The sequence below is a fragment of the Asterias amurensis genome, chromosome 13 (genome assembly GCF_032118995.1).
Source record: "Asterias amurensis chromosome 13, ASM3211899v1".
NCBI classification, from domain to species: Eukaryota; Metazoa; Echinodermata; class Asteroidea; order Forcipulatida; family Asteriidae; genus Asterias; species Asterias amurensis.
This window is the reverse complement of record NC_092660.1, coordinates 16,030,387-16,055,406: the sequence shown is the minus strand read 5'-3', so window position 1 is coordinate 16,055,406 and position 25,020 is coordinate 16,030,387. Positions and strand designations below refer to the sequence as shown.

The 25,020-nt window shown below is 38.4% G+C and overlaps 2 protein-coding genes across 2 annotated transcripts in view; both read right to left on the bottom strand.

Moving 5' to 3' along the window:
- The window catches only part of LOC139945881 (uncharacterized), a 50,934-nt gene extending 46,034 nt beyond the window's left edge, over positions 1-4,900 (bottom strand). Inside the window, exons 1-6 of the mRNA XM_071943384.1 lie at positions 4,578-4,900; positions 3,229-3,483; positions 2,318-2,452; positions 1,722-1,880; positions 933-1,064; positions 61-195 (exon numbers count right to left, since the gene is read on the bottom strand). Coding sequence (XP_071799485.1) covers positions 61-195; positions 933-1,064; positions 1,722-1,880; positions 2,318-2,452; positions 3,229-3,483; positions 4,578-4,674 — 913 coding nt within the window. The 5' untranslated portion in view covers positions 4,675-4,900. The remainder of the gene's footprint in view (positions 1-60; positions 196-932; positions 1,065-1,721; positions 1,881-2,317; positions 2,453-3,228; positions 3,484-4,577) is intronic.
- Positions 4,901-18,610: 13,710 nt separating this feature from the next.
- On the bottom strand, positions 18,611-24,798 carry LOC139946288 (angiopoietin-1 receptor-like). The gene is made up of 14 exons (XM_071943911.1): positions 24,780-24,798; positions 24,344-24,576; positions 24,008-24,077; positions 23,243-23,421; positions 22,672-23,002; positions 22,419-22,421; positions 22,209-22,319; positions 21,486-21,652; positions 20,754-20,867; positions 20,410-20,480; positions 20,198-20,238; positions 19,921-20,017; positions 19,354-19,459; positions 18,611-18,685 (listed from the first exon to the last, which is right to left on the bottom strand). Exons 1-14 carry the CDS (start codon positions 24,796-24,798, stop codon positions 18,611-18,613), a joined length of 1,617 nt encoding a protein of 538 aa, XP_071800012.1.
- Positions 24,799-25,020: the final 222 nt, after the last annotated feature.

Below are 25,020 nucleotides of genomic sequence, written 5' to 3'. Positions count from 1 at the left end.
AACATTGTAAAATTGAACTTCCTAACATTTCAAGATTCAGTTGAAGGCATTATTCCGTACCTTGACAGTTATCTCCTTTGTATCCCGATGCACAGTCTCCAAAACATTCACCCGTTGTTCCATTACACGATTCCACGTCCGCACAGTGACAAGTCTGGTTACAGTCGGCACCGAATTCGCCAGAGGCACATTGTACTGGGAAATAGGAAGAGCGACATGATGACTATTAATGTAGACATTGAATATCAAATTGGTAGTTCTTAAATTACCAATTTCCAGCTGTAGTCCGTACCTTGACAGCTAACTCCTTTGTATCCTGCTGCACAGTCCCCATCACATTGTCCTGTTGTTCCATCACATGACGCACTGTCGGCACAGTGACAGTTCTGGTCACAGTTGGCACCAAATTTGCCATCGATACAATCTGAAGAGTAGGAAAGAGAACATTACATCATAGTTTGAATTCACCAACATTTTCAAATTGTAACTGAAGGCATGTCCTCTTACCTTGACAGTTAACCCCTTTGTATCCTGCTGCGCAGTTTCCTTCACATTGACCCGTTGTACCATCACATGTCGCACCGTCGGCACAGTGACATATCTGGGCACAGTCAGCACCGAAATTGCCCTCGATACACACTGAAAAGCAGAATAGGGAACATTGTAAAATTGAACTTCCTAACATTTCAAGTTTCAGTTGATGGCATTATTCCATAATTTGACAGTTATCTCCTTTGTATCCCGCTGCACAGTCTCCATCACATTGTCCTGTTGTTCCATCACACGACGCACTGTCCGCACAGTGGCAAGTCTGGGCACAGTCAGCACCGAAATTGCCCTCGATACAATCTGAAGAGTAGGAAATAAAACATTACAGCATATTTTGAATTCCCCAACATTTTCAAATGTTAACTGAAGGCATGTCCTCTTACCTTGACAGTTAACCCCTTTGTGTCCCGCTGCACAATCTCCATCACATACACCCGTTGTTCCATCACATGACACCCCTTCGACACAGTGACATATCTGGGCACAGTTGGCTCCATAGGTTCCATCATCACAACCTGAACCAGTTAAGAAAGAACCAGAGATAAAGCTCTAAAAACATGAGCGCAAGTTTGTATGTGTTTGTTATAATGGTAAGCGCTTTTGAACGCTCGTATCACACGTATCGAATTTATTACCACTTAAATATTGTTTTACACATTACAAACATTTTGTCTAGAGCGGTTCTCAGCTTAAGGTATGAAGTCCGTCTGGTTTTATCTGAACATAACTTTGGCGAACTGTTAACGTTCCCCTACAGTTCCACCCAATTATAGAGACGTCATCCGTGTACTGCTTCAATGGGCCTAGACGCACAACCACCTTGATACGAACAGAGTTAAAGGACATAGCGGGGAGGGGAGAGATGTTGTAGTGTGCTTTTTTTTGTTCTTCACCGAAATGACGTTTTGTTCTTAGCACTTTAAAACACTGTTGTGTGTTTAACTTATGAATTTATAATAATAATACAGAATAATAATATACAGCACTTACTTGTATAGAGCGCACAGTATCTGACAAAGAAATGCCATTCCCAAAGTCAAGAGTCCAGGATTTAAGATATTTATTTGAAGGGGTGTGTTTTGAGCTGCCGTTTGAAGATTGAGGGATTATTTTGTGTTCTGAGGGCATATTATAAGTTATATAGTTACTGAATGTGTGAGTTAAAGGTGTACCTGTCTTGCACTCAAGTCCCTGGTACCCAGCGGCACAGCTGCATCCGTATGGATCTGGTAAACAGAACAACATTCCTTTGCAGGTAGAACCATCGTGTGGCAATCCAACAGCATCGCAGCGAAGGCTTTCATGACGCCCAAAGCTGTTCGGTCCTTTAACTAAGTACAATTCACAAGACATCAACAATGATTGAATATCTGGTGGTATTACGTATAATGCATAACAAGCAACATGGTAACACGGTTTTCCGTACTTCGAATCATTTACACTCAATAAATAATGGGTCCTCGCACTGCTGATATGTCCAATATCCAATATCGTAAAAACAACATTGATATTCGCTGTGCAAACCGATACAGTTGAATGTCCAATGTCCAATATTAAGTTAAATTCATTTAAACAGTTAGACCTCCACTGACTCAAGAGTTACATGTGGCTATAGTTCTTTTTTTTCACGGTTTTGTAAAGATCTTTGGTTTATGATATGCTTCTGCAATTACACTCAGTTGAAAATGTATGTTGTGTTGTGCTTTGGGATTGTTTTCATATCAACCGCTGTTCAATATCGTCTCTTTTATAATAACAAAAATCGTACTTCTTCCACAGAGTCTACCACCAAACCCTGGTGGACAAATGCAGTCACCCCCAACGTCATCACAAATGCCACCATTGAGACATCTCGGGCACTCGTCGTGACAGTCAGGAGGGCCATGTTTATTTTTCGGACAACCTGTAAAAAAAGAAAAGAATGAAACAAACCTCGTATGATCAGCATACATCATGTTAAACGTTGTTACAAGAAAATGTGTGGTTCCCTTTGTAAATATTTTAGTTTTACCGAGATTTGTATCGAACTATGATGGTATTCAGATCACAGTCAATGGATGGAGTTGTATGGAGGACGTTATTTTCCTTTTTTTTGCGTTCTAATTGATAGGGGAAAAGTTGTCAACACCCTTGATATGAATGTGCAGCACTGTTATACCGAGATGGTTTGTTTTGTGAAGTGACGGTAACGGTAATCGTGAGATCTTAGACAAAAGATCCAACTCCCAGGGATTGTTTTATGATTCTTGCAGTGAGTAACGTATTCTTTGTCATAAGTTAACTCCCCTACAAAAGGTCTTTCACAATGTATTACACAGCTGGGGTATGAAGGTTTTTTTCTTTTCAAGCATTATGCCCCCCACCCCCTTCCCACAAACACTACATTAAACAGACTGACCCTGGTAAAAAAAAGTTTCATTCATATAGCCTCAAACCAGGATAGTATTTTGTCGAAGTGCTCTTGCATGCCGAGACTGGAATTTGAGCGAAAGCATAACAGTGAAAAACTAAACGGTGATCCCAACCTTTGAATTTATTTTGCAATGTTCAAAATTAGCGGTATCAGCTTTTGTATTGTGTTTCTTGAATGTATGGTAGTGGATGAACATCGGGTGAGTAATTAAACAAAAACGTTGTAGCAAAATATAAAAATTAACAATATAAAATTATTCGGTTTACCTCTGACGATTAATCTCAGTAGCGCTTGATTTCCGTCACCACGTTTATGCTGATAGTGACACTCATAAATACCGCTGTCGTTGGTATTGGCATTGTTTATATCGAAGTTAAAGGTATTTTGTTTTACCACATCGCCGCCATCCTTTCTCCATCTGCTCTCTTGATTCTGTTTATCTGGTGTATTTTGTTTAACTGTCAGACTTACGTTGTCGTTGAGGTTCACCGTGCGGGTGACAAAAATGGGTAGAAGAGTTGCTGGGGAGTTCAAAATTACAACGGCATGACACAACAAAACAAGAATAAAAGAATTCACGTTTAAAGGCATAGGACACCTTGGTTATTGTCAGATCAGTCTTCTCACTTGGTGTGTCTCAACATAGACGAAACAACAAATCTGTGAAAATTTGAATTGAATTGGTCGTTGAAGTTGCGAAATAATAATGGAAGAAAAACACACCCTTGTCACCTTGAAGTTTTGTGCTTTCAGATGCTTGATTTCGGGACCTTGAAATCTAATTATGAGGTATCGCAATCAAATTCGTGGAAAATTACTTCTTTCTCGAAACTACGTTACTTCAGAGGGAGCCGTTTACACTATCATTATCTCTCCATTGCTGTTTACCATTTATATAATATTGGATGGCTTTGAGGGGGATACTATACACATATTGACTGGCAATGAGGTAACTAGTGTACGTCTATTTCCCGAGGGACTTTGAGTGACCAGACTGAGGGACCTATTTATCGAGGCCGAAGGCATAGTCAACTTAGCGCTAAACAAAACTCGGGATTAATTTCGTGCACTTAGACTCAATTCGTTTGCCCCAAAACACAAAATAATTGTATCGAAGAAAATGATTTAAAGGACACACAAAATAAATTTTCAAGAGCAAGATATTATGTAGAGCTCAAATTTCGTGCGCTCAAAATTATTTGTACCCGAACAAGCACACTCAGTTGTGTTCCGTGTTAATCTATAGTCCTTACCGTGACGTAAAATTAGTCACATCGAGGACTAGATGAATGTTGTTTACCTTTGATGCTTGTTTCATGACAATGCCGTTTTAATTTGTATGGCGCTCTGAGTTTGTTTTCACCTGAAACTCGGCCGTTTGCAAAGCGTGACAGTGATCAAAGGTTTACTTTATGGAAATAATTTTCAATGAGTTTTACCTAAAGCAAATTAAATTGTTACACACCCGTTCACATTTCTTTTAGAAAACCACAAATAAAGCCAAAATCGATATCAGTGATTCTCAAATCGATTAAAATATATTCACATGCAATGTTCTTCCTTCTGGTAAATGCATAACTTTGTCATATGCTCGATTCACATTTGAATCACTCACCTGTGGATCTCATCCGTATCGTTTTCAGTTCGTTAGAGCCATACGTCCATTCGAACACACCGACGCTTCCTGTAGTGGCACTGAGAACTTTATACATCTTCCTCTTTACATTGTCTGACAATGTTGATGGGAAAGAACCAGAATAATTCGTCCACCCAGTGATGCCGGAAGGTTGACCCGTCTGTATGAATCGTGTAAAACCAGGCTCTTCGTTGTTGCCTGCTGTGGGCCCATCACCAGTCACCAAATAACTTGCAATGAATACGTACTGGTCGTTCTGCGAACCCAAATGGCCAGAAGCTGTCACGCTGGTAAAGTCTACCACTGCTGATGACACGCCTGGAGAATTGTTAAAATGGGAGACATGTTCCGTTAGAAAAAGAAAGAAAACATAAAAACAAACGAGCTACACAACATTAAAAAAAAAAAAAAAAAAAAAAATGATTTTTTTTCCAGATTTTTTCTGCAGATGTAAAATTAAAGGCTTTAGCTGAAAAACTTTGATATTATTTGAGTTAAAAAATTACAACTTTCCCCAAATCTACATTACAGAGGGAGTCATTTCTCCGAATGTGTTAAACTCTCAACAGCTCTCATTTGATTGTTACCAAGAACGATGTTATGCTGTTCCGCCCTGTTTATACCAATTGTGTCCAGTACATTTTATACTAAGAAATGTAAACTCGCTAATACCACTACTGATTGGAAATTATTTCAATTAATTAAGTTTCCCTTTTTCAGCACCCTTCAGCTAGAAATGATCAGATCAAAGAATGATACGTTGATTTGAGTTAAGTAAGTCCACTGCTGGTAAGCGGCTAGTCTTGGTTCCAAGACCATTGGTGTTGCGCGGTCACACACAACCAACGTTCCGATCTATGCCCGGCAAAAACTGTACACGCTTGTAATGAACGAACGCTAGCGGGCGCTCTGTTTCTCTGATTTCCGGATCTCACCATGGTCTTGGATATTTGCAACGTCGGGTCTTAACTTTTTTATTGTTCTTCGGCAAATCTCCCCCGACTTTCCGGTGGAGCCAATCAGAGGCTGCGTAGCGGTTGGCTCATGAATAATAATCAGTTTTGTGCATGCAGTGTACAATGCATACAGTAAGTGCGTTGCATGACTTTTGCTATACTCTGCATGTGTATGTGGGTATACGTTTTTATCGGAGTATAATACTATCCAGATCAGTAGGATTTGAAACTTTGCATGGTGGAAATACGATACAGAATTAAGGTTTGCGGTAACACCACAAACCTTTCTATTAATATCCAGATACAGACTTCTGCATTGCCATGATACAGTTTGAAATGCGATCGTGGGGTTATGCTCCCGACGTGACAGGGCCCAATTTCATGAAGCCTGTAATGGCACAACAATTAGCACAAAATAGTATTGCTCAGCAGAAACTGGTTACTGAACCAATTTTAATTAAATTTGAAATGTTGTAGACTTGTGGCTAGTGCCCAACTAAATTTTTGGATAGTAAAGAAATTGTGTACAGTATTTTCTGCCAAACAGATAACTGGTGGGCCCTGTACTGTTATTCACAGTAAAAGTTGTTTAATCTTGGGGGAAGGAAATCTTGAGGGATTCAAAAGCGTCCTTTTGAGAACGTATTTTGAAACGTAAGCGTAGCTGCAGATCTTGGAACGTAAGCATAGCTTGACTCGGGATTGAAAGCGTACCTTTTGATATTATAGCGTAACCTAAACGTATCTTGGAGTGTATAAGCGTAGCTGAGTAGCTGCATAGCTTGGAACAAAACACTAAAATCTTTTGGAGCGTAAGCATATCTTGGAACGTAAACGTAGCTGCGTATCTTGAAACGTAAGCGTAACCTCACATGGGATTGAAAGCGTACCTTTTGATACTATAGCGTAACTTGAAGGAACGTAAGCAGATCTAGGAATGTAAGCGCAGCTGAGTAGCTGCGTAGCTTGGAACGTTGACATATTTTTTGGAACGTAAGCATATCTTGGAACGTAAGCGTAGCATCTTGGAACGTAAACGTAGCTGTGTATCTTGGAACGTAAGCGTAGCTTGACTCGGGCTTGAAAACGTACCTTTTGATACTCGAAGGAACGTAGACTTTTAAGCGTATCTTGGAATGTAAACACTGCCGAGTAGCTGCGTAGCTTGGAACGTAATTATATAATATCTTTTGGAATGTAGTCGTAAAGATATCTTTTGGAACAACTCATGAGAAATTGTGAATTTTGATTTCTTGTCGAGTGGCGACTACTGCTATTCAACTCACTTGGTTAATCGTGCGGCTAAGACTACGTACTACAAAAGTAGTTGTGATCAAATTCCTGCTTGGTATAACCACTTTTGTCGCGCATGACTATTCACAAAAACTTTTTACAAAACACAACCATGCAGACGTCAGTGACACAATCTTTCAATCATTTCAGATGCCCCTTCGGCAAACAATATGTCACGATGCATCTGGGGCAACGGGAGTAAGTTTCGCGACTAATATCAAAGTCGTAGTTATTTGAGGCGACTATAGTAGGGTCATAAATTCCACTAGTTGCCCAATTTAATCATTACCTCAAAAATAACTCTTCATTCACAGAATTAAAAAATAGTACTTTGTTTGACAAAATTATGCTTAGAGGGAATTTTGTTTTATCATTATTTTTATTTCAACCTTTTATAAAAAGTTCTCATAATTTTGTTAAGCTACTCACACAATAACACTGTCAATATAACAAAATGCGGTATGTGACGTTTTGACATCATCAACATTACCTGAAAACTCATAACAAAAAGAAATTAGGGGCCATGAATTAAAATGGAGCATATTGGAACGTTGCGATCATAAGAAACAACGGATTCGACACCCGCAAGCTGGGAGTTCATAGCGCCCGGGATTTAACACCTCCAACCCCACGAGACACGGCATGGGCGGTACATGATATTCCACAAGGCTTACGTTCCGATTGCTCCACGCCGTGGGGCCATACAAGCGTCCGTTACACGGACTCTCTGAATGCTAATCTTACGTTCGATTTTTGACCATTATTTACGATTTCAAATCGTCACGTATCCATAATCTGAATAGGTAGTCTATACTTGAAATTTCACTGTTTTCCTTTTAATAGGCCTAATGACCACGGAATCACTTTGAGCAAAGATTATTAAAAATAGAGCGCCGATCGTAATGACCGTTGACTCGATCTAGTTTGAATAGTCATCTTCAATTCGTCACGTGATATGAATATTGCATACATTAAAAGTCATTTACATAGTCTGGCCACGCCTTCAATTTGCAAATATCCAAGACTTGGTGAGCACAGACATGGTGAGATCCGGAAATCAGAGAAACAGAGCGCCCGCTAGCGTTCGTTCATTACAAGCGTGTACAGTTTTTGCTGTGCATAATCGGAACGTTGGTTGTGTGTGACCGCGCAACACCAATGGTCTTGGAACCAAGACTAGTAAGCGGCGCGCTGCATACCCATGCGCCGCACTGAGCTGGGGTTTGTCGTGCTGAGGCCCGACCGACCCTAAAGGCCGGTTTATAGTCGGTCGCGCGATGGTCGCGCGACGGAAATCTTGCGCGCAATCCTAAGATTGAGGCCTAAAAACCGTGTCTTTTTATGATCGCGCGTCAATATTTCCGACGCCCGACCATCGCGCGTCCGACTATAACTCGGCCTTAAAGCTCTTCACGTCGGGTCGTTGACTTGTGGACAAGTCGTTAAATCGGCCCCACGCGCTGAGATAGTGCTCTCGCGAGATTACTGCTCTCGCACGAACTGATGGCTCCCCGATTTCGACTCCTCATTAACGATTTGTACAAGCTGACAGCGGTACGTATTCATGTATTCAAGTACGAACGCGGTGTACATTACGGTTGCCGCGGAGACAATCGTGCAGAGACGTCAATTTTTATAAGAGGGTAGTAATAGTTTATATTACTGTAAAGCTTGAACCGGAGGACATCTGTGAATCTTGTTTACTTTGATTTAACTGCTTTATTAATTGATTAGGGCCGTACTTACAAAATCATCTCCAAATGCATTACTATAGTATCTGTTTAATATCCGTGAGTTGCCTCATGTAAATAAATAATGCCCACGGTCAATGGTAATGGTCCAATGCAGTCCTTTTAACCGATGTGTTGTGCTCGGACTGTGTGTATAAATCAAACTTGGTTTAAGTCCCTGGACAGTACGTTATGTCAAATAATTACCAATCAAATTGTGTTTTAATCATGAAAGCTGGACAAGTTGCAACATAAAATACAGTTTTATATTACTACCAGTCCCAAAATTCATTATTTGTTTACTGACAAATGTTTTTTGTAATAAGTTTTCATCTAAAAAGCGATTTTGAAAACCATGGTCGACATGTGGAAGTTTGATATATGAGTCTTGTGGATGGACAAGTTTCACAGGGTAGTCATGTGCGGATCGCAGGGATTCCGGAAAATTTTCAATAACTCTTTTCAGATGTCGATGTATTTTAAAGATATTATAGCTAATCATCGACATACACTCTACTTGCCCAAGATATTGCAAGACAAGGTTTCATATGACACTTGGCAGCTGTACTTTTAATTTTTTTTTTAAGCAACTGAAACCACGAAAAATATTACTCACTTCCTAGCAATCATAACAATTAATATAAGGGTCAAATAGGGTAAAGACTCAAGGAACAGTGACTCAAATTGTAGTTTGCCTCAAACAAAAAAATACGAAATAAATTTATTGATAAATCTATCAACAAAAGCAAACCAGTGGTTGAAATAAATAAATTAAATTGAGCAATTAACAATTAAAATACCTTCAGACTGATGGTTCTTCAAGTTTACCAACCACGTCCATGATTGATTACAGACCAAGTTAAGACGAAGTTATTTATGTATGCACATCAAAGTTCCCGATTAAAATCCGTACTCTAAAGTACAACCATGCACACGACGTAGGCATATAAATACACGCTGACAGTTTTGTTGATCGTTCATTCATACATGTGACTTCCCGAACCCATCCAATACAGGGTGTACTGTTCAATAGTATATACATGTTGAATATTCATAGTTTAACGACATCGACCAATCAGATGCGTCTGTACGATTTCGGCTGAAGTGCCCATAGGCTGTGCACAAACTGCTGTCAGCTTGTACAAGTCGTTAATGAGGAGTCGAAATCGGGGAGCCATCAGTTCGCGCGAGAGCAGTAATCTCGCGAGAGCACTATCTCAGCGCGTGGGGCCGATTTAACGACTTGTCCACAAGTCTAGTCGGGTCGCGGCCCGCCGATATTTGCCGCGGTCTCTATAAGGCCATTTTTTATACGACGAATCTTTCGATAATAAGGATAATAGCAAATCTCAAAAATTTAATAAATTGCACATTTTAACCGAAGATTGAATTCGGCAAATGAGGCGATTGTTTTTCTGACACTATCGCATGCACTTAGACATTTTGGTGATGTTGATTTTATTTAAAAAAATCAAACTACACCTTTGTAAATACAACTAAGGAGAATGTCAATATAAAAGTGTGTTATAATTGTTGTAGTAGGCGTATACACTTTACACAAATTTCTAAACTCTAACCGAGTCGTACCGCACTGGGGCCAATTTCATAGAGCTGCTTCAGCAAAAAATTTGCTTAAGCACGAAAATAGCTCGCTTATTTTACACATGTTACTGGCCAAAATTTCATGCCATATACACTGCTCATGACTAGTATTTAGCTGTTGTTTACTTAGCATAACAATTGAGGGGAGTCTTGGCCGGTAATCTGATTTTACTAAGCAATGAATTTTTTGCTTAAAGGCAGTGGACACTATTGGTAATTGTCAAAGACTAGCCTTCACAGTTGGTGTATCTCAACATATGCAATAACAAACCTGTAAAAATTTGAGCTCAATCGGTCATCGAAGTTGCGAGATAATAATGAAAGAAAAATAACACTTGTCAAACGAAGTTGTGTGCGTTTAGATAGTTGATTTCGATACCTCAAGTTCTAAATCTGAGGTCTCGAAATCAAATTCGTGGAAAATTACTTCTTTCTCGAAAGCTATGGCACTTCAGAGGGAGCCGTTTCTCACAATGTTTTATACCATCAACCTCTCCCCATTACTCGCCACCAAGAAAGGTTTTATGCTTATAATTATTTTGAGTAATTACCAATAGTGTCCACTGCCTTTAAGCAAAATTTTGTGCTTAAGCAGCTCTATGAAATTGGGCCCAGATTACCCTTTGAAGTAAAAGTGAAAGTGGTGTCAAACAAGCTTAATGTAATACCCCGTTCGGTACAGTCTTGGCCTTATTGTAATACCCCGTTCGGTACAGTCTTGGCCTTATTGTAATACCCCGATCGGTACAGTCTTGGCCTTATTGTAAAACCCCGTTCGGTACAGTCTTGGCCTTATTGTAATACCCCGTTCGGTACAGTCTTGGCCTTATTGTAATACCCCGTTCGGTACCGTCTTGGCCTTCAGAAACTTCATCAACAAAAGTTTCTATTCAGAAACTTCAAGTTTAAATTGAACCCGTTTATTTGAGTTAACGATTGTTTATTTGTTTACATTTACGGCGACGTCATGGCATAGTAATAAACAGAAGTTAACTTGTCAAGAAAGAAAACAAAAACCTCAAGGGTACATACCTTCAAAAATTCCCAACAATATGAAAAGCAGCTTGAGTTTCACATGGAGTTGTCCCGCCATGACTGTCTGTAAGGCGACACTGACTGCTCTCTCTTGCTTAATATAATCCACTCTGAGAAGGAAAACCATTTATATTACTCATACAATTGAATAAGGAACTTATGCAATTTATTATTAACCAATGGAGGATAATTATTGTTTTTTAGATGAAGATTGTTGAAGTTGACCGTCTGCCAAATTAGCTTAATCGTTGTTAAACAACTTGGATAGTTCCTCCCTGGAGAAAAGGGCAGGAAATCCTGGTGTCTGTTGCTCTTTTAAAAAGATGTTATCAAAACATTAATTCCGGAAATGTTTCTTTTGAATTGCACATCATTACAATATCATGTTTCCTCAATTAGTCTAGCTAATATATTGAACCTGATTTGTACTTGGATACGCATGCAAACGTTTATTTACCACAAATGGAATACACTTTTGTTACAATTTGTTGCCTGCAATCCAGAATAAAAATTGACTTTATTATTTACAGTAAAGCGAACGGGGAATACGGGAAGACATTTTACCAGAGAAATGTAAAAACAATTTGTCTTTTGACAAGGCGTAAGACTTGACATTGTTGCTATTGGTTGTCATTAATAAAGTTTCATACAACTTGCACTTGTTAATGCATGTATGTCTCTACCCATATTAAATTCTCAAATCTTGACCGATCATGTTTTATTATGAAATATTATGAAATCTCAATATTGATTTTAAATCAAACGTTGTGTGACATACCTGACATCATCTTCCTTGTTAAAAAGGGAGGTCGACCCAAGCCCATCTGAGAATGTGCAAGGCCGAGTTGAAAGAAAAAAAAACACGCAAATCGTAGTGGACACCGCGCAGTTATAGGGTAGCGAAAAAAAAAAAAAAAAACATAACCATGTCTTCATAAAGCCTAAGCCTACAGGAAATGCTATTACTTTTCAATATTATTAATATGGTGGTGATTAAATTAATCATAAAATCTTACGAATCCAAAGGGAAAGAAGAGGACAAAATTAGTGACATTTCAACTCGTTGTGTATTTACGCGTTAGCACTGTTTCAACATTGCTGACGTTTCTTCTTTAGAGTTGAAGACAAAAGCTCATGTTTAGTTTGATCAAATCTATACTTCAAGAAGGAAAACAATATTATGCAAAGTTTTCAGTTTTCCCCATTGTCTTCGTGAAAGGTTTGACAAAATGTATAGCTGGCCGAGGGCAGTTCAACTTTGTAAACATGTTTCACAGAAAAGGGGTTCTTTTATAGTCTTCATAATGCGTAAGCTTTCGAATTAAACAATTAATGTTGTATCCTTATCAGTAACGATGTTTGGTCTTTGTCGTTTTTTACTAGCCTTTTGTTAACATTTAGCTTCTAACGTTTTTAAATAAAAATCAAATAACTATTGGTTTAAAAGACTATGTGACGTAATTTGTAAATAATTTATTTTATATCGAATCCAACCCGATTATGGTTGCAGATAAATGATCCTTACTTTAAAAACCCTTACCAATACTGTACAAGGAAACGTAAGAACACAACACACAAAATGATTGCATACAATAATAACTTTTGAGAACCGTTGTAAAACAGTTTTTCCCCCAAATCAGTTTGCAATAAACATTTGTATTTCCTGTTTAGCTAAGATGGGGAACTATCCATTTTAATTCATGCCAAATCTTCATCCAGACCACTCAAAAAACACAACGGAGAACCAAGGTTGAATAATCAAAGTGATCATGAAATTCTTAAGCTAATTGTTGTCCGATCAAGACAGTATTTCATATCAAGTGATACCCATATGACTTTATAATTCATTGTCGCTGTGAACGCATTCAAAATACACACGGACAATATTCAGACTGCATAACCATTTTTGTCAACATTTGTCTTGAAACAACAACGAGTTGAGACCCTACACCCTCACGCACAACGATAGGAACCACGGTCATGAGAACTTAAGGGAAAGTTACCATCACTTAATATTATAAGTTATCACACAAGCGCGAGTGGAATACGGAAAAATATAGCGCTTCTGCGTCCCACATCCAACGAGGCCGAAGGCCGAGTTGGATATGGGGACGCAGACGCGCTATATTTTCCGTATTTCCACGAGCGCGCGTGTGATAACGTATTTATCTTCAAGCAAACTTGGCGCGTGACATAGAACACACAAGACGCATGGTAGTGATATTAGCCGTGCAATATAGGTTTTTATCACCACTCCATTCTGCCAATCTGATTGGAGGATTAGCGCGTACTTGAAGATAATATACAAATATTGACTGCTTCGAGTGCTATGGTTAAAACTATGACTCCCGAGGTGATCCCCGTAGCGTTCTATTTTCCCGAGGCGAAGCCGAGGGAAAATAGAACGCTCCAGGGATCACCGAGGGAGTCATAGTTTTTAACCATTGCACGAGTAAAAGCAGTCAATATTTGTTTTATAACACCCCAAACATTTCTAAATACTGTACTATTATTATTAAGTTACAGACCTGAATGCTACAATCCACGGACGGCGCGAATACAGATTGCAAACACTTTTACTTAACGTGTTGCATGTAGTGTCGTGCAATCCGAAACGGTTACAGACTATTAATCTATCATACTCGTACACGCAACGGACGTCTGTGTACTGCACGCCGTGTGCTAGTCTGTCGGACTAGCGCACGGCGCCATGTGCTAGTCTTCGGACTAGCGCATGGCAAACCGACGGCCGTCGTCTAGCAAAACTAAGACATGTCATGTGACGCGCTCTAAACCAATGAGCAGGCAGAATACTTGCAAGGGGTGTTATAAAGTAATATATTTTGATGTAAGAACTTAACGGCTGCTATCCGGGGGGGGGGGGGGTTACATTAAGTTAATTATCCTGAATGCAATAGTTTAAAGGCAGTGAACACTTTTGGTAATTACTCAAAATAATTATAATCATAAAACCTTTCTTGGTGACGAGTAATAGGGAGAGGTTGATAGTATAAAACATTGTGAGAAACAGCTCCCTCTGAAGTGACGTAGTTTTCGAGAAAGAAGTAATTTTCCACGAACTTGATTTCGAGCCCTCAGACGAAAAAAAGTGTGTTTTGCTTTTATTATTTTCTCGCAACTTCGACGACCGATCGAGCTCAATTTTTTACAGGTTTGCTTTTTTAAGCATAATGTTGAGATACACCAACTGTGAAAACTAGTCTTGAAAAGTTATAAATAGTGTCCAATGTATTTAATCACTAGTGAAGAAACCCATCATAAGGTCACCCGATTGGGTTTGACCAGAAACGGCAGTCAAATTTAGTCAAAGACTAAACACAGTGAAAAACACATACACGCACACACACGATTGGTTGATCATTCGGGTAATTTCTGAATGGAGTGATTTGTTGTTGAGTATAATTTGCTCGATGTAACAGAGTTGTTGGTGCTCACTAAAAAATTGTGTTTTGAAAGGTCTTTAATTGGACCGTTAATTTAGTATAGTCGGGCCTAATGTAAAGTTGGCGCGTCAAAAGAGATAGTACCCACAATCGCTTGGGAATCTTGGCTTTGCAGAAAACACACACAAATGCCCACTGAATTTTTTATGGCGGTACTTGGCAAAACAAGTGACATCGAAATTGGGCGTTTCAGTATAAACGGTTATCAAATACTTTGGATTTTGTGTGATCGCGAATATTAACACAGTTTGTTCGCTCTTCATTAAAAGCGAAAAGGGCATGCAATTATGTCCTATCATTTGCAATACTATCCGGATGCATTATTGCATATGCAATAATGTCCACCGGACGGTTTTGCATATGCAATCGTGTCTGTCCGGACGCTGCTGCATCATGCAATTGTGTCTGCCCGGACACATTTGCATATGCAGTTGTGTCCGCCCCGTGCAAAGCTGTCCTTGTAAGAAATTAAACGGAGACCAGACAACTCGTCCGTCGGACAATTCGTCCGTCGGACAATTCGTCCGTCGGACAACTCGTCCGTCGGACAACTCGTCCACTCGGACAACTCGTCCGCGGACAACTCGACGGTGTTGTCTGACATTCAATTAAACGTCCTTGGTCGACGGAACCGTGTTCACCATTTGTTTTACATGCTAAGTGCATGTCATGAATGACATGGGAAATGTTCGGCTGTTGGGTATTCGCTGCAATCATAAAATACGTGCGTGTTAATGCTTCATTACGTAGGTCCAGTGCATGCACACTCGCTTACGCGCGCACATACATGTACAGTCATGTACATGCCGCCGGACGGTTTTTGCATAGCCCCGGACACAATTGCATATGCAAAAATGTCCTGATCGGACAGTATTGCGTGGCGGACACAATTGCATCTGACACCGGTGTACTAGAGAAGTATTTCCCTCTATATGTTGTCCCCCATATAAACTTATTTAGCATTGATTGAATATGGTTCAACAGAGGGCGCTATCGGAAAAAAGTTTATGCGCATTTTTCGGGGATAGAATTCCCGGGATGACAGATTTTCCTGTCACACCAGTGTCAACGGTTTTCTGGTCACCCCTTTGGGACTTTGTGTCCCAACAGCAAACTTAGGTGAACATTTTCAATATCAAAGTATTCATAGGGGACTCGATCTGCTTCCCAAAATAAATACAGCTTAAATTAACAAGCATATGTTTCTTTATTACCAGAATATTCAAAATCATCCAAATTGAACCTCGAACTAATACTCAGGTCTTCTGTTTTTCTCATTTGTATTTAACATCGGGAACTTATGTGTATTCGTAAGTAAACATAATCATACTGCAACATGTTTGTCATGGGATCGCTTAAATTACTATTGGACCAATATGCATATGGACAATAACATTTTCTGCCTACAAGGTAGCCTTTTGTCAAGGCATACATGGCTTGGACAGCTACCAAGCAACAGGAATGTAATAATGACCCGAAGTAATACAATTGAAAATACCCAAAGTTGTTTTCTTTTTATGGTTTTGTTTGTTGTTTATTTTGCTTCAAACAGTTTAAGCAGGCCTAAAGCACTTTATATTATACACGTTGGCTTATGATGCTGTAGTTTCTCAAAAGTACACTTTTGAATTTTGAATTAATGATGTTAAACTATTACAATGCCAATGAATTGTCTACACTGATTCATGCTTTGGTCTTAAATATTTTACTTTTCTCGTAGTAACAAGCCACCAGATACGTATCCCCTAAGGGGACAGGTAAGCAGATAAATTTGAAATGGTAAACAAGGTGTAAACATTATTCCCTTGCATGTTTTTACCACGAAGCGTTATATCGAAATACTGTTTCGTCTTTATGAAATCATGATACTTTGATTATAGTTTCGTTTTCTCATTATTTTTTTATTTCAGTATTTGTAGCCAATGTTTGAGCTACATGTCCCGTTATGGGTTCCGTAGCAAAGGAACGACTTGTTCAAATACCATGCTGGTCCTCTACTTTGGAATAATCTGCCTCTTAATATCCGTAACATGTCTTCTATTCATAAGTTGAAAGAGGCCCTCAAAATCCACCCTTTCACAGCTGCTTTTCATTAATTTAATGTGTTTCTTTCTGTTTCTTCGCCATGAGCATCACCAGTGGTGGATACCGGCGCATTATAAGTGTTCTTATTATTAACTAACTTTTGAATGCAACAATATTGACAAGGACATAATTTGAACTTCATCGTAATCAACAACCCGACTCAATTAAGTGTGCGTATTGATAAAAACCACGAATTAAATATATGAAACCAACCAATAGTATCAACTGTGGTTTTTTCTCATGTCTATGTATAAAGTCACTATAACAAACATAGCATTACTTGAATGTGGAATTATTTACACAATATTTCAATCCCAGTTCAGTATCTTATATAAGAGAATACTCTGAGCAATGCACAGAAAAACACTAGTTAATTACATGTCCATGTAGAATATAGGAACACGAGGAACATACTAAACATACCAGGGAAAGGATTGACCGTCAACAAGAAGGATGACAAACTACATAATAATAAGAAAATGAACGACATGGAACCATTATATAGCTCAGTAATATAAATGTACCCACGTTAAGTTTCTCCCTATAGGATATGACTTGATCCCGAACTTTAACATAAACATACAGGATTAGATGCAATCTTGATTGAATACATGACAACACAAATTGTTTACCATAACTTTAATGTTAGGTTTCTTTGTGATGAAATGATTGATACATACCGATGTTCAATTTAAAGTTATAGTACATGTTGATATGTGGGCCTCTAACGATCTGGTGGGGTTTCCCAATTAAAAGTAGATTTAGTACGACAAACAATGGATCTAGTAAGTACTTTCGAGTTTAGATGTTTAAACTTCCAATCGTATTATTAAAAGAATGGTTGTTGTAATAAACCGTGCGTCACATTAAATTCAAAAAGACCCAGCAGAACAGTTCAACCATTTTGATTGGTAAAGAGGAGTTCATGAGGCCATGACTAAAAGTACGATATCGACATGTGGAGATGCTGAGATAAAGTTTATTAAACATACGGGTGGCACAATTATTACCCTTGGCACTTGTTTAGACGCAACGCAATGTAAACACATCAATGCGCGTACGTCTGCAAAATCCATTCGCGAACCGGACTTGACACGAATTGGAAATCATGACAAAGGTTATGCATTTTTCGCTAGAATTATAACGCTCATTATTACGAGGGGGCACTCATTAATGGAAATAAATAGTAGTGACTCGGTCTTTTTCCGCCCGACCACGACCACGTGTTTTTAAATCGAGCGTTCATGTCCACGTCTCACTCGATTGTGTCCTTAACAGCATTTTATAATTCGATGAAAGCAAAGAAGACCCACAAACCAATTTAAAACAGTATAGCGAAATCACGAACTGACAATCAAACTACCGAGATAAACTACCACCTGAAAAACGATCAAGAAACTACCAGCTATAACATACATACATAAGGCCTAACATGTGTCCATTTAAAATCACTTTTAAGTTCACAGTTTATATTTTTTGTTGATTTATAAGCAGTTAATTTTTTCTGTATAAAAAGCTTCTAGTGGATTCAAGCGGATAACCATGAAACGGTTATTATTTCTATAACAATGATACAATAAAAGGATTATCCATGTGCTTTTGTCTAAATTACATTGGCGTTTGGATAACATGGCCAAAACATTATCTGATCCCTTTCCTTTTACCTATACAACTACGTATTTTTTTAAGTACACAAGGTTAACCAGTTACACTGAATAGTATGAGCAAAAGTATGTTACGACACATCAGTACCTCCACAAATTCGCGTGTTATACGCCAGCGTTAAAACAAAAATATCGGTTTGACTTGTACCAAGATGGGTTCCCATACGATTTGAAAACACCCAGTTAGTTGTCGTCCAACTCCGGGTGTATGTTCTCATACAAATACTGTTTCGAACTCGGTAACAGACGCATGTAGATCTGTTAAGAAATAAACAAAACTTCAATACTCTTTTGGAATGAGTATTAAGGATATACGAAACTAAGCCGTCGCTAACAGGTGTCTGGGGACAAGCTTGGACGCAGCATTAAACATTATTCTCGAAATGCTTAGACCTCGTCATCAGGCATGATAGTGCGTCTATTTGTTAAGTTATCTTCTCTAAGTTGGGGTCGTTGCTTGAAACCAGAACCGAGTATTCCATTTTTTTTTATTCTGCATTTATTATTAATTGTGGCAAGAGTTTATTTCAAACATTAAATTTGCTGTAAAAAAAAGTGCTTCTTCGGAATGTCTATAAAGAAACTAATCAAGACCTGTTTTCGATCTTAAAATGGCACAATAAAAACACAAACCTTGATCAGCTTAAATGTCTAATAGGGTTGGTTCTAGATGAAACATGTTCAGTTTACAGTTTACTTGTCAAAACAGCTTACAGAACACTTAGGCCTACTAAACATCTAGTTAAGTGTCAAAAATTGTGATGAGGGCTTATAATTTTGTTTATGTAATTTCCATTTTCTTCACTCATTTAGGCCATTAAGTTAATCATAAAACGGCAAGCTTTCTTCAGAGACGTGTTTAATTCTAAGCATCAATAATTTGAATTTAACAACACAGTAAGTTATACATCTAATTTTAGTCTCACCTGATCCTCCTTGCTGTCGGCCATTGTTTCCAGGATAGAGACAAGCTTTTTGAAGGATGGTCGATCATCCGGATCTTCCTGCCAGCACTTCACCATCACATCGTAACTGTTTTAGTAAAGCAGATCAACCGACAATCATAATTTAAAATCCCTGGCCATCATTTGAATGCTTCTTTATGTTAAACACAAGCTGAACCACTCCTATAAGACCGATGGTATCAAATTATTGTCTTACAAGAACATCTTTTTTCCGGTCATTGTAAGGATGACTTTCTTTGGGCCGTTTCGGGAGTAATGTGACAAGCTATAGCAATGATATTTCAACAAAAGGATAAAATTCAGTGCGCATGGTATTGCTACATGTTCTTGCTCTAAACGTTAAGATTTTCCGTAATGGTAAGCATGGCATAATTTGGTATCCATGTCATACAACAAGCTTTCATGGTACATATCAAATGCACTTGTTGTTGTTACAATTGGTCTCATCTTATGATTTGCATAAATTTTGTATAAATATGATTTAACTCTGCCCTCTATCATATATATTTTTTAACACCATTATCTTACATTTTGTCATCGGAGTTGTCTGGTTTGGGCATACGGTATCCATTCTCCAGCCTTGATGTCAGGAATGGAGTCTTTATACCAGGGTACGGTGTACCACCTGTATACGAACATCAATCACAATGATAATAGATGTTAAATTTGCATCGGGGATAAAACATATTAATTTTTGGTTTTTACCCATACACCGATTACCCAATCACAATGGTGTAAAAGTGCATTCAGTTATTTAGAAATTCAGTTGGACAATACTAAAACTATTTTGGAACAATTATCTTACCGAGGGTTGCAATTTCCCATAGCAGGATTCCGAAGGACCACCTAGTGTGTGAAACAAACGTTAAATCAAATTAGTCACTTGGTTCAGGAAAAATATTTTCAGTAAAACAAATAATTACTAAAACATTCACATTGATATTTTACTGCAATCGATAATTTTGCATGAAAACACTTTTATGTGCAAATACTGTTGTTTTCACAAATTTTGCTTACACATCACTCTTCGAGGTGTACGTCTGGCGAGTCAGTGATTCCAGAGAGAGCCAGCGAGTTGGGACACGAGTCTACAAATACAGTAAAGTTTACACCGGGATGAGAAAAACCTCTCACAAAAATGCCAATCGTTTATGTTGTGAAATGACTTGTTGAAACATTATCTAATTGAACATGATAAGACTCATTTACAGCCAGTGTGTTAAGACATGGCCAAACAGTTTTCAAGGGCACGTCTGAATGGAAATTTGTTTTGAAAAGATAACAATGGTAACACTTTATATTGATCGTACGCTACATCCGTTGTATGCGTCCCTATGTGTAGCTTTTAAAGCATACGATACCTTTGATGTCTGTACGTAAACGTCTTCTCCACGTGACAAACCGAAGTCAGAAACCTTGGCAACCAGATTATCATCAAGGAGAATGTTCCTTGCGGCCAAATCACGATGTATCACCTGTAAAAAAGTATGAAATTTTAAATTAGTTCCAAGATGAGAACATCAACTCGCTAGTATTACTCCCGACCGTTATGAGTAAACCAATTTACAAACATTTACAAAGTGCATACTATAAGAGCCTTCCCCAACACCAACTATTATTGACATAACACGAGCAATAAAACAAAATCTAGACTCATACAGGTGATAAATGTGTCCTTACAGTCCATCAAAGAAAGTAATGATCTTAGCGAGTATAAGGTTTATCAAAGTTCAAATAGTTCTGTATTTTAAAACCGGAATACAAGTGTTATTACTGTTGAAAGCTTTTGTAAAGGATTAGTCTATGTTGTTGGGTTGCCTACTGGGCAGCTAAAGAACATGTGCCATACAACATTATGGTCACCATTTAACCAAATGTTCCAGTAAGATTATTGCAGCAGTATAATTCGTCTCAAGAAATGATGACTTTAATATAATTATTGTGGAGAGTAATGTCAAAACTTGTTTTGTGTGGCATTACAGTCTTTATTAATGTGTTTAGGTTTTGCTGTGATGACATTAGATTGCCCGTTTGTTAACCATAGTTATCTGAATACTCTTTTTAAGAGGCTAGAAAAATAAAGGTATACTTGCCCCTGATGCAGCCAGGTGTTGCATTCCTTTAGCCACATCCAGAGCAAACTGGAGCAGCTTCTGAGGAGACAGCGATGCTTGACCATCATCCTCCATTGATCGAGCCTTCCTCAGGTAGCAACGGAGGTCACCGTTGGATAAAAACTCCATAGCTACGTACAATATACCTTAAACAGATATTGAGAATAACAATTGAATTTCAAAGCCCAGCAATTCCACAATTTGTATTTGGTCAAACGCTTATTGCAATGCAATTTCTGAAGAATTCTTATTAAAGGAACACGTTACCGTGGATCGGACGAGTTGGTCTACAAAAAGCGTTTGTAACCGTTTGTTATAAAATGCATATGGTTGGAAAGATGTTTTAAAAGTAGAATATAATGATCCACACAAGTATCACTCAAAATTGCACGGTTTTCTTTTTACGTCGCGAACTATCACGGTCGGCCATTTATAGGAGCCAAAATGTTGACTCCCATAAATGGCCGACCGTGTTATTGGACGAGGTAAAAAGAAAACTACGCAATTTCGAGGCATATTTGTGTGGATCGTTGTATTCTACTTTTACAACATCTTTCTAACCATATGCTATTTATAATTAACGGTTACAAAACGCTTTTCAAAGAACAACTCGACCGATCCAAGGCAACGTGTTCCTTTAATGTGAATAACGTTCCTTGTTTTTTTTTTATCATAAACAAAAATTGAAGATGAATCACTTACCTTCATGTTGACAGGCACCCAAAATCTTGACAAGGTTGGGATGACTGCCGTGAATTGTCATTGTTTTGAGTTCTTCTAAAAAATGTTCTCTGTCAGCTGAAGGTGCATTTTCTGAAAAGAAAAATTCAATTCCATGTCAAAGAAAGAAGCATTAGTGATGGTATCTCGCCAAAAAATTTGTTTATGAGTACTGTTATTTCAAACACTTACCGGCTTGAAAACCTTTGTGTACGCATGCCCAAACAAAACAAACAAAACAAAAAACACCCATTCACTAAAAAGATTGACAAGTGTATAGTTGCTATAAACATTGCCACTAGAAAGGGAATATTTACAGATATATATATAAAAAAAAAAGATTTAATCATCATCTTAATAGCTGGTTTTATTTTGAAGTCCATTTTGAAATCTGCTTATCTCTGTTATAATGGAAATTGAACATGGACATTGCACTCAGACATACCTTTGAGCTTTTTGATCGCAGCTTTGTACAGATCTCCTTTAAGCATTACTCCGCCATAATGTACTTCACCAAAGTGTCCCTTCCCAAGTACTTTTTTTCCTACCATCAAATCCTCCCAAAAGACACTCCATGGGTTAGCCCATGTAGGCAAACCAACATCTTCGTATGTAGGTTGTGACTGTGGTGCTGGTGCTGGTGCTGGTGCATCCCTTCGTGCAGATGAACCGGGACCCACTGGTTCATAAACTGACTCTTGTACCAGTGAAACTTCTTTTGGGATTGGTGCGCTGGTTGGTTTCTCCTCTCGTGGTTCCGCATTCTCATAAGAAACCTGTTGTGAAGCAGTATAGCAAATTAAAAAAAAGAATATATAGAAACTGGTCACTGTATATTTAATGCATTTAATGTATTTAAATTATATTTTAAGCCTGAAAACAAAATGTCTGGTGATTATGTGTTGGAAGGGGTTGGTTTGGGAAACGTTTCGGCAGGCGTGTAGTAGTCTAGAGTGATGTTTTCTCTATTTAGTTCTGTCTTTTGAATCATACCTGCAAATGCAACTTTTACTCACGAGTTCCTGGTCAGCATTTAACCCCTGAAGCTGCAATGGATTTAGTCTGCTTCGTTTACGACGTCTTCGGGTGTAACCGATTACACCAACAATAATCACAACAGCAGCAATGACCAAACAGATAACGATAATCAGAAGACTGCTCAGTCTAGTGATAGGCGTCTGAGTTAATGCGTTCACTACAGAAGAGAAAGAAGATGCAGTTCTTTAAAGGAACACGTTGCCTTGGATCGGACGAGTTGGTCTATGAAAAGCGTTTGAAACCGTTTGTTATGAAATGCATGTGGTAAGAAAGATGTTTTAAAAGTAGAATACAATGATCCACACAAGTAGCACTCAACATTGTACGGTTTTCATTTTACGTCGCGGACTAACACGGTCGGCCATTTATGGGAGTCAAGTTTTTGACCCCCATAAATGGCCGACCGTGTTTGTCGACGAGGTAACACGAAAACCACGCAATTTCGAGGCATATTTGTGTAAATCATTGTTTTCTACTTTTACAACATCTTTCTAACCATACCGATTTTATAACAAACGGTTATAGAACGCTTTTCAAAGACCAACTCGACCGATCCAAGGCAACGTGTTCCTTTAATGGTCGTGAGTGTTCTTGTGCGATGACATGAGTACATGCATCTTCATGACCCAAACGTATACCCTGATCAGGGTATACTTTTGGGTTAACGGTATCAAATAATGACCCTGTTGCCTTGATGTAGATATTACATATTAAGTATCCACAGGAAAAGTATATAAACTTACTGTGTGGCAATGTGACAGATAATGAGACGTTGCTCCATCCTCCTAGTCCAAAATGTGTTTCAGCACGTATCTAAAAAGGACAAAACCATTAACAGTTCAGTAAACACTAACACTTCAAAAGTATTGTAAAACAATGCCTTTGGTTAACTTGGCACCATACTTGGAATGAATAGGTTAAACCATTTTCACAGGTTGGTGATCTCTCTCGTTTGAAGGTCAGTCTGCTGATGACATTGACTGTTTATTAACCATAGCAGTTTGAATACCCTTTTGGGAGCAATGTTTGTTTGTTCTTTCTCTGATGCAGCATTGCCTGTGGTTTACTTGGCACCATACCTGGAATGAATAACTGACATTTCCCTCCAGATTCGTGATCTCTCTTGTTTGAAGGTCAGTCCGTTGATCATCTTTGACTCTAACTATCTCAGCCGATGATGAGTTTCCAGATCCTGTTCTCCAGTAGCGGATCTCGTAATTGATGCTATCGCCTTGAGATGGACGAAGCCACGACACGGTGATGCGGTCGCTTCTGATTACTGGGAAAGTCACGTTGCTTGGAGGGGTAGGAACTTTGTGGAGGAGAAATGTGATAAATAATTGTTAAATAACAATATAAACAAAAATACAATGAAAACAAAATAAAAAAAACAATTCTTATGATACAAAAACAAAAGTTTAATTGGTATGTCAATGGGTCTCGAATAATATGAAAAAGGGTAATGGCGAAAGCTGTGGTATTCAGGTAAATTTAAACTAACAGATGGGCGATCACCTTTCTGACAATGATCCATACTGATGAGTTTTCAGGTCACAAATCAGTTAGTGGAAGGACAAAGTATACATGCATGCTTTGCTACGCCAGCCTACTAATGTCAGTAGGTATTAGTGTTGGGCATAATAATACGAACATAAACAGTGAGTAAGTTTCCGCTGGCATTTTTTTTTTTAATTCGTGGACGGTTTCTTTCACAAATTTATTGTCATTATTGTTGATGTATTTACTCATTTGTTTT